We start from the raw sequence: 10,234 nt of genomic DNA, 5'->3' as shown, positions 1-10,234 counted from the left end.
CCCAAACCCGTTTTATCATTGTTGCTTTGGTATGCATGCAACCCCTGCTGGGTTGTCCTTGCTAAATCCAGAAAACTGAAGCTGATTCTTCTCTAGGCCCTTCTTTCTCTTCCCTCTCCACACAGTTCTTGCTTAGATAAAGGATCGACAAAAGGAAAGTGCCTGTGAACGCGTGATGGGCAGTGGTGATGACGGACACACAGAGAGCACCAGACAAAGCCAATCTGCCTGTAGGTTGCTTGGCTCCCCCCCCACCACTTCCTTCCTTCTCCATCAGTTAACTGGGATGGCCAGCACCCTACTATGAGGATGACACTTCTGGGTTAAGGCTTTGTGCACAGGAAGCTGAAATGTGATAAATTAAGAACCTCTTTGAGAGAAAGGGATCCACCCTCATACATGCCCCGGATGTGACATGGAGGGTCCAGTGGGAAACAAGCATCTTGGGAGAGGAGTCTGAAAACACAGCATTGCATCTTCAGTGTTTGCCACTGAGAGTTCGCTCCTCACAGGCTGCCATCCTCTGTGAGACACACACACCACCCGCCAAGTGCACTAGAGGCATAACCAGGGTTGAGTAAAAATGTTTCTCAAGAACTCATGGCTGAGAAGAGTATCTGTCACAAAACATCATTTTATTAATTGCTTAATTTTTTTTTACAAAAATAAACAATTTAATGAAGTAAAAAAAGCTTCTGGATATGCAAACTCCAGGAGGGGGAGAGCCTGGTTTGGGCTGCTTGGTGGCTTTCACTGAAAGCAAATGAGGCAGAAAGGTCCCGACCCTACCCCCACCCCAGGTCCTGGCTCAAACGCAATCTGCTCCTCCACTCCAGTCTTGGCTCATATAGACATGTGCATTGCTGCCTATGACCCTGGGCTGGCCTAGGAGCAACCCCTAAGGAGAGGCCAGAGACAGCCTTCCCAGGTCCTGGTTCACTCGCATCTTGGAGCATTCCCCCAGCTCTCCATTTGGAGCTAAGCCTAGAGAACACTCTGTGACCGACTGTCACCATGCAGCTCCTGCCCGCTGTGGCTTAGGCAGCGGCAGTGTTCTGGCTACATTCTCAAACCATGAGTGCAGGGATGGGGCTGCCCGTGGAACTGCGCCGGTTAAGGCCAGCCTGAGCTCTGCTCGAAGCCCAGACCTGGCTCAGGAGAAGAAGTCAGATCCCAGCCAGGGATTCCCCGCCTGGGAGCAACAGTCTCAGACCTCAGCTGGCAAACTCACATTTTAACCTTTTGCATATTGCACGTTTGTCCTGGTCACGTTAGCTGCTCTGGGGTGACAGCTTTGTCTGCAGGGGTGCCCAGGTGATACGCAATGTCTCGAGTGCAAGTCACTCCCGCAGCAGGCAAGCCCAGCTGGCGAAGACGTCGGCTGGACAGCTGAGCCCACAACCAATCAACCAGGGGCCTTCACATATGTGGTCTTGCTGGCATCGGGAACCACTTGGCTCCATCCAGTCTTAAAAAAGACCAGCTTCCGACCTAGGGGCAGAGATGAGAGGTTACAGGTCTGGGTAATTTCCTCCTTAGAGGCAAGGCCACTCTCTGTAAGGACACACAGACACATCTCTCTCACCATCTCTGCCTCCCCGTTGGCTTTTTCTGAGGGGAGAGGGTGCTCTACCTTTTACATCCTCTGGAGAGGTCAAGGCATTCCTTCGAGATATCCCCTCCCTCTGGCTTACCTGTCCAGGTGGTCTGGTTGGTGACCACAAAGGCACGACACTGAGCATGGCTCTCACAGACATCTACAGCCTCAGCCAGGTTGAACACAGACAGGAGGCAGCCGCCATGGTGGTAGGATGGCCAGCAGCGATAGTCCTCCTGTGTGATGGTGCTCTCTGGAATGCGTTGGTACTCTAAGGGATGAAGGGAAGAGAGTGAGAACTGTGTGCCTAGGGTGAGGGAGGGCTGAGGACCACTCTGTGAATAGGGCTTGCAAGACTCATTTGCTAGATGAAAGCTGATGTCTGAGCCAGCCCACCCAGCATGGAAATGAAGGCAGTCAGAACTCCTGAAGCTCACTTGACAGCCAGGCACAGACGTGGATTTGAGGACATGCATATCGTGTAGATTTAAGGCCATTGTAGCTAGTTTAATAGCACAGGATACATGGGGGCATGTGTGGGCCAGGCACATACTCAGAGATACCAGCTGTCTGTGTTGGGCAATGAGGTCAGGGCATTTCAGATATCTAGAACGGGGCTTCTCAAATATCCTGGTACGTATGTATTTCCATGCAGAATTATTAAAATTCTATTGGGGAAGGCCTGGGGTGGGGCCTGAGGATTCCTGACTAGCTTCCAGTCCTGCCCATGTGTTGCAAGGATTCAGAGCCCCTCGGACACACTTGGTCCTGACTTCGGGGAAAGGCCTGCTAAGCTTCTAAGATAGGCCTGGGACCCCAGTAAAGAAGTTCTGAGGTTAAGAGGCAAGTAGATTAACACAAAATGCAACAATTCAGGGTTCAAATGTTTGAGAAGGGTTGAGGCCTCCCTGTGGTCCAGAGCCCCAGAGGCTCAGAAGTACAAAGACTCTACAAAAGGCCAGGCAGTAGGCCTCTGGCTCACTGGTCTTTCCCAACTGCCATGGGAGCCCCAGTTGCTGACTGATAATGCAGAAGCCCTGGGCCTCTGGCCACCCCACCCTCCTGCCTCCTTCTCCTGCCAGGGACTAGACCAAAGTCCAGGCAGGGTTGCTTGTGATTTATGGCCCCATAAACGGAGTCCTCAGGGACAGAGCCAGCCATTGTTCACCTCGTTAAACTTTATTTACAGGGCTAACGAGGGCTCCCCCACCCCTAAGGCTGGCCAGGCCTCCTTGAAAACAGAGGCTGCCCACCCCTTGCCCCCCTGCCAACCACTGCTAAACCCTAAGGCTTCTGTAGAGGGACCGCTGCCTGTAGCTGTAACAGTCCCCATTCCCGGGGGAATCGGCTTCTTGGCTGGTTTCAGGTCAGGCTGCCCCTCCATGCCCCAGGAACGCAGACGAAGGAAAGAGAAGCAAATGTGTATTGTGTTCCGGCTGTGTAACCGGAACTGTGCTAATTGCTTTTACACACCTTGTAGGCTATTTACTCCCAGTAAGAATTTTGCTAGGTGAATTATTTTGAACCCAATTCACCAATGAGGAAAATGAGGCCCCAGGGGTAAGTCATACAGCCAGTCCATACAGGGGTTTGAAGCTGTTCACAGAGAGCGTGCCAATGCTTACCCCGCTGTTCAAGTCAGAATGCTACCTGTTCCTGGTTAGTCAGAGATAAGACTTGAAGGTGAAAGCCTCACTGTGTAAGCCCCGAGAGTGGCCTTTGGAGACTACAGTCTCCAGAAGAAGGGTAAGCCATAGCCCAGCGGGGGGAGGCCTGCTCCCACCTGTCCAGTCCCTGGGCTCCTGCCTCGGTCACTCACCAGCACTGCTGCCTGTAGAGTTCTGCAGGTACTGTCCGCTCCGGTAGAGGTGCAGCACCATCTCCAGCTGGGCCAGGGTCTCATCCACCCCCCAGGCCAGCTCTCCTGCAAAGTGCAGTAGAGTAAATCACAGCATCCCCCGGCTCCCGATCCTCCCCCTGGGAAGCCAGCTACTCTCCTCCCTGAAGCCAGGGCTTGTGCCCAGAGCTTGGTATCGAGGGAGGACCCTTACTACACAATGCTGTTTTAGAATATGATGGGTCCTAGACTTTGCACGGCCCAGGGTCATTCTTGTCCCCACTTCTGACAGGGCAGGCCTGGGCAGACGATGGGAAGCAGATGGGTCCTGAGGCTTACCTGTGGCATTGACGATGGTATCCAGCAGGGGCCGGAGGGAAGGCGGGGCACTATGGGGCAGGAGGTATGTGAAGAAGAACCTGTGGCAGAGAGGAGCCAGGGGCCTGAGCTTTGGAACTACGTCCTTCCCTTTCATTTCCACTAGTTGTAGACTCTAATGTGGCCTGGGGGCCTGAATCTTCACACAGGAGCCAGGCCTGCCCACATTCTCCTAGGGACCCTACTTAGCCTTAAGGCATGGGATGGGCACAGTTGTGACTACAGCTAACTTCAGACCAAACTGGGACCAGGGATCCCTTTCTTTACCCTCCCTCATCTTCCAGCCCACACTGTCCTCTGTCTGACCCCGGTGATGGAGCAGCCCCATAGCTGGGGTTTCTCAGCCATGAGGAGCTTTGTAAAGGTCAAGAGCTAGGGTGGAGAAGGAACATGCCAGTCCTGGCAGCCCTGGGCCCTGCATGTGATACTATTTTAAGAAGCCTCCAGCTGCCCCTCCAACCCAGTTCTCCGTAGAGCTCTCTATTTTTAGCTTCACAGCCGCATTCTCCCTTGACTGGGGCCCCGTGGTTCCAGTGGTCAAGGTTACTCTCCCTGGTTGGCCTTTTGGCCCCAATGGGGCTCTTACTCTCCCAGCCCCTCCCTTGGCTGGGGTCCCAAAATGGAGGGTCGTTACCTGTAGGCGTTGTAAAGGTTCCGTTTCTCATTCATGTCCTCACACCAGCCCTGGGCCGAGCAGGGCAGGGTGAAGTTCCTGGCCGGAAACTCGAGCACGCAGTCGGCACCGCTAGTGCATGGTGTGTCCTCTGCACGGGCATCATCCAGGTCTGTCACCTTCAGCTCCCCATCCACCAGCACGAATTGCCGAGGGCGGAAGTCAAGCAGAGTCACTGAGCCCAGAGGCGAGTGGGCTAGGTGGTGGAGAAGACGGCCAAGGCTGAGGCAGATCTGAGGGCAGACACATAGGCAGCTGAGGCCAGAGCACTGGAGAGGTCATCAATCTTCAAACTGACCCTCAGCTGGACTGACCACTAGGAGCGAGGCAGCAGCAGGAGTGCGGGCATAGTGAAAGCACTCTCCTTAAGCCACTCCTTGAATGTGGCTTCAGCTCAGCGAATGGGACTAGACCTGTGGGTCTCAATCTTTAATACAGTTTCTCACGTTGCGGTGACTTTTATTGCCACTTCATAACTGTAATCTTGCTACTGTTACAAATCGTAATGTAAATCTGACAGGCAACCCCGGTGAAAGGGTCATTTGACCCCCAAAAGGGTTGTGACCCACAGGTTGGGAACCACCGGACTAGTGGAAGCACCCAGATGTGCCTAAGGTTATTTGCGGTCCCAGGAAACTGGTCTTCCTATAGCAGCTGTGTAAAAAGGCATGCGTGAGTGTGTGTACACACCCACGCATGTGCAAACATGTGCCCTCATTAACACATGTTTGTACACTTAGATGAATGTGCACATATGCTGTAGGAAACAGGGAAAACAGCAGGAACACAAATCGCCAGGATCTCTGTCCTGATCTTTGTGTTAACCCTTTGGCCCTCGGCCGAGCTGTGCGTGCTCCTCCCTCCCTCCCTGGCTGAAGAGTCTAGGCTGCTCTGGGAGGCTGCCTTCTAAGGGAGAACCATCCCCAAAAAGCCCCAGCCTGAGCCTGCCTCCCTGCTTACTCGGAACCGATCTTCCCAGGAAGTCTGCAACAGCTGGATCATTTCCACAGGGGCGCCCAGCTCTGTGATGGTGGTCAGTGTGTCTGGGATGTCCTCACTGTCCTGGTAGCAATAGCCGTAGAGCTAGGGGAAATCCAGGGCAGGTCATTAGGTCACAGGGTAGAGGTAGGGACAGAGAAAGACTGGACGATCAGATGCCCCGCCCTCCACCCTTGAGGACACCCCTCTGCCTCTGCTTCAGCTCAAGCCAGTGGAGGGTTGCCTGGGAAGTGTGGCCTCTGTTCCTGAAGTCAGCTTCTTCCGGCTTGGTGGCATCAGACCTTCTCCTTGTGTTACTCAGGGGGACGGGCAGGCTTAGTCACCATGTAGCGGGCACTGTGCTAAATGCGTGCTTGGTCCAGTTCTTCATTCTAAACTTTATTTTAGTGTGTTATTATTGTGTACTGAGGTCAGAAGGCAACTTTGAGGAGTCAGTTCTCTGCTTTCACTTCGGGCTCTACGGAGTGAACTCAGGTCATCAGGCTTGGTGGCACATAATTTTACCTGCTGAGCTACCTTGTTAGTCTTTCAGTTCTAATACTCATCCTACTGGCATGTGGCTACTGTCATGCCTAATTTGGGGTGGGGAAATGGACTCAAGTGAGGTGGTGTCGCTTAAGTAGGTTATACAGCTAACAAACACAGGAGCTAGGATTCACCAGTATTTCACAATCTGGTTCCTCTGCTAATACACAGGTCAGCAAATGATTATCTGATTTCCTCCCCTAGTCCAATTTGTGTCAATTTATTTAGCATCTCAGCTCTCCAAAGCAAAGAGGCACATCTGGTGTTTTTTGCATATGTGCATAGGTGACATAAACGGGGGTGGGGGGGCGGACACAGTGAAGGGGAATCCTCAGGGAAGGTCTGTTTGGGAGAGTATGATAATGAATTGCTATGCGCTTTTCCCCTCACCCTGAGGGAGGGCTCCTGGTACCACCCAGCTGGAAAGCACAGGGGAAACCTTTGCCATTAACACCCACATCAGCATTCTCATAGGGTGGCCTGTTCCCAATGTTTCTCCCAAAGCACTGCATAGTTCAGGCTTATAATGGGCTCCAAACAGCCAGCACCCTACGGAGCATGAGCACAAAGGCCGAGTTGTCCAAGCCATACAAGGAGAAGTGAAGATCTCTGCAGTGGAGGGTTGAGATGGAGGACAGGGAGCCCACGGCCTAAATACGCCTATACACAGCAGCCCCTTATGCCAGCACCCTCACCCACCCCAGCTGCCCTGCTAGCCCCAAACACCCACTCTCATCCCAGGAGCCCCAATCCTGAACCACCAGAGGAGCTGGACTCAGTGGTAGTCTACAGATTACCTGGGTTGTGAGGTGAGGGGCTGGGGGCTGCCCTGGGTACCCTTTTTTTCTCTCTTTCTCCATATCCCCAATCAGCTCATCGAGGCCCCAGTCTCAGGATGGGCTTTGGGGAAGGTAAAGAGAGCAGCCCTGGGGCCTGGTTCTCATTTTCTTGCTCCAGTGTGAGCCTTTGTGGGGAACTTCTGAAGGTTATTAAACACCCGGAGGTCGTTAAATGCACTGTTAACGAGGTATTAATCAACACCCCTCAGGAAAAAAATAAAAAGACACCATTAACCCCCCTCGCCACCACCACCACCACCACCGGAGAGCATGAAGCTGAGCACTGCAGTTGCATCTTTTGTTCTTTTGGGAAGAGAAATTCACTGTAGCATGGTCAGAATCCGCAGCTCAGGCTGGCCTGGGGCCATCTGAGGCCTGAGGTCCCAGGATGATGGGGGAGAGAGAAGAATTTTGTGCCCTTTGACCCTGGACTATGGAGGCATCTCTCCTGGGAGGAGAGTGTATATGGGGGATAAAGAGCATCCAAAAGACAGAAAGAACCCCCAGGCAGCCTCCTGGTGACCAGCCTGTGCCAGGAATGGCACAGTGGGACTCCATTGCTGTCTTGCATTCACTAGCAGAGCCCATAGCATAACTTCAGGCTGTCCAGAGAGGGGGAAGGGGTCTCAGGAGCCTAGGATATTTTAGAAAGTCCTCTGGCTCCTCCCTAGCTCAGCAAACAGTCAATGGTTTTGAAATTTTAAATGGTTAGGAGCTATTAAAGCAATGTGATTTCTAGTTCCTGGCACACAGCTCTGAGGCCTCTGGGCAGGAAGACCTGAAGCCAGTGGGACCTAACTGAAGAAGCCAGAGGGACGTGGGCCTGTTTGTCAGAGAATAAGTGGGGAGTCTCACTTTCAAAGCAGCCCCTAAGACAAAGGAGGGACTTCCACTTTTCCCTAGGACTTCCTTCTAACCTAGGGGGTGCTAGCTCCAATCTCAGATCAGAAGAGTCACAACCCATGCTGAGAGATGCCATGCTGGTGAGGGCAGGGGTGAAGTGTGTTCTGTTGCAATGTCTTGTCTTTTTCCGGTGCCCTCATTACTGGGACACAATATTACAGAGAAGGACCTGTCTATGGATCTGGGTGAGTGGGTGGGTCTAGCTGGTATTTGGTGAGGCCAGCGACATGGGAGTTCCCAAGGTATAGGAAGGCTCACTGAATGTCAAGCATGTCCTGAGAACGGGCCTTGAACCATTAATGAACACTGAATGTCCTGCTAAGTCACCCAAGGCCTCTCCATCCCCTCAGAATCTGGCTGACACCCCAGGGTTTCCAGAAAGTTCCCAAGAACCCAGAAAAGGAAAAGGAAACACGATTCTTCCAGTTAGAATGGCCACGTAACCAGCTGCTCACTCCCTTAAGCTCCAGTTAGTGTCAGCCACGCAGCCAGGCATACACACCCACAATGGGTAGCTGCCTGGGACCAAGGCATAGCCTAGGACCTTGACAGAGCTTGTTACAGGTCTGGCTAGGACTTGGGGGCCTGTTCCAGGGAGACTTGGAGCCCTCAGGAGTACAAGCAGTGTTCTGGCCTCCTCTGCTCTACGTGGCCCACAGATCCTTCCAGGCCTGGGGCCTCCTTCTCACTATGGAGGAAAGACAGGATGGACTGCTGGGCTTCTGGTCAGCTTTTGGGCATAGAAAGGTTGAATCTGAGGGGCTGTGAGGTGGGTGATGTGGGCAGCTGGAGAGTCTGCCAATACTTAGGTCACCTGGCTAAGAGAAGTTAGGGGTCCTCTTTCAGTCAGCTCAGGCACATGCACAGGGAGCTGTCTGTCTTATCCAAGGCAGAGACCTCAGAGAGGGGAAGTGGGCTGTGTTTGGATGGCGCTGGCCTTGGAGGGACAAGGTGTGTGTGTGTGTGTGTGTGTGTGTGTGTGTGTGTGTGTGTGATCCTTCCTGTCTTTGTCCCCAGTGAAGTAGGAAGGTGTGCATCTGGCTTTTTGAACTGTCTAGTCTCTTGGCTAAGCACACTCAAAAGAGCATGGCATTCAGGCTGGCAGACCTTGAGTCTTCTGGCCCAAGACCCCAAGGATTCCCCTGCGGCTCAGCTGGACCCACTTAAAGTCCCAGGGAAGCCCATGGTCACTTCTGGGAAACGCTGTGTATTTTTTTTAACCCTCTTTTATCCCTTCCAATGACCTGTGAGCTGAGTGAGGAATGAGGGCCTCCCCGAGAATCAAGTGGGTTACAGTCTCTTTTCAGTCCTTCCCATCCCCACCGAGGTTTAACACCACCCCCAAAGGCAGACACATCACTGGACTTTGAAAGAAGCGGGGTTCAGGCTTTGCCAATATGCGGCTCCTACTACTTACTGCAGCTGGGAGCTGACTGGGGCTGGATGTTGGAGCTGGGCTGGAGGTCACTAAGAGTGGAGACAACACTCTGGTGTTCAACAGTCAGCTTTAGCCGGCAGCAGGGTCTTCTGTGGTCACAGCTCCTAATCTCTCTGCCTTACCACTAGTTTGAGGCCCTTCTTGTCCTTGCCTCTGTGTCTAAGGGATGTCTATCTGTAAACTGGGTAGAGGGTTATTCCGAAAGGGTGAGAGGCAGGCAGGGTGGTTCTGGGTGGTGGTTCCCTAATCTGGATTTCTGCATCTAGCGGCAACCGGGCAGTCTCTGACGCCTTGGGACTTCCTCTATTAGACCAAGGCGTCTTCCAGAATGACCAGCCAGCCCCCTTGTCCCGGAACCCCACTCTCATACCTGCAGCACGTTGGGGTGCCGCAGTCGCTCCAGCAGCACCATCTCCTTGAGCAGCTTGTGGGCCGCCAGGCGATAGCAGCCCCTTCGCGCCCCGAACTCGCGCACGCAGCTGCCCAGATCGTGGCCGCTGAAGTCCACCGCTTTAAGCGCCACCGCGGCGCCGCTGGGCAGGCGGACCCGGTACACAGCCTTAGTGTAGCCTGAGCCCACGTACTGCGCGCCAGACACGTTGCGGAGCGCGGCGCAGCCCAGGCGCGGGCCCGGGCCGGGGGAGCCCGGGCCGGGAGCAGGGGGCCAGCCCGGAGCGCCGTCGGGCGGGGGCCGGACCCGCGGGGGCCGGGGACGCTGCAGGCCCGGCCCGCCCGGAGCCAGGTCCATCAGGCGCCGCCGCTCTGGCCGGCCGGCTCCCGGCCCCGGGCCCCCGCGGGAATAGCGCTGCACCTCCTCGTAGCGCGCCCGGATCTGCCGAGCCAGCTCCCCACGGCCCCCGCGACGGCCCGGGCCCGGGGCTGCCGAGGGCCCCGGGGACTGGCCTGGCCGCGGAGGCTCCGAGCCCGGTGCGAAGAGCACGTTGAGAACGGAGCCCAGCAGGAAGGAGGCGCAGAACCCCGCGGCCACGGCCACCCGCCGGCGCCGCATCGCTCCCCTCCCCGCCGCCCTTCACCACACCCAGAC

The 10,234-nt window shown here is 54.7% G+C and overlaps 1 protein-coding gene across 1 annotated transcript; it reads right to left on the bottom strand.

Moving 5' to 3' along the window:
* Nucleotides 1-616: 616 nt before the first annotated feature.
* On the bottom strand, nucleotides 617-10,198 carry Pkdcc (protein kinase domain containing, cytoplasmic). The gene is made up of 7 exons (XM_055618945.1): nucleotides 9,560-10,198; nucleotides 5,446-5,568; nucleotides 4,447-4,718; nucleotides 3,774-3,853; nucleotides 3,417-3,521; nucleotides 1,695-1,868; nucleotides 617-1,491 (listed from the first exon to the last, which is right to left on the bottom strand). The coding sequence occupies exons 1-7, from the start codon at nucleotides 10,196-10,198 to the stop codon at nucleotides 1,406-1,408; spliced, it is 1,479 nt and encodes a 492-aa protein (XP_055474920.1). The 3' UTR covers nucleotides 617-1,405.
* Nucleotides 10,199-10,234: the final 36 nt, after the last annotated feature.

This window comes from Psammomys obesus, unplaced genomic scaffold (genome assembly GCF_907164565.1).
Source record: "Psammomys obesus unplaced genomic scaffold, mPsaObe1.curated_primary_1811, whole genome shotgun sequence".
Classification (NCBI taxonomy): domain Eukaryota; kingdom Metazoa; phylum Chordata; class Mammalia; order Rodentia; family Muridae; genus Psammomys; species Psammomys obesus.
Note: the sequence above shows the minus strand (reverse complement) of the source record. Positions and strands in the feature narration are given on the sequence as shown.

What these genes read in the sequence shown, in the direction of transcription:
- Pkdcc (XM_055618945.1), bottom strand. Translation starts at nt 10,198, where the DNA reads ATGCGGCGCCGGCGGGTGGCCGTGGCCGCGGGGTTCTGCGCCTCCTTC. An exon ending in TACCATCGTCAATGCCACAG is followed by an intron (nt 3,522 to 3,773) that starts GTAAGCCTCAGG and finishes TGCACTTTGCAG; the next exon opens with GAGAGCTGGCCTGGGGGGTG. An exon ending in CTCTACAGGCAGCAGTGCTG is followed by an intron (nt 1,869 to 3,416) that starts GTGAGTGACCGA and finishes TTCATCCCTTAG; the next exon opens with AGTACCAACGCATTCCAGAG.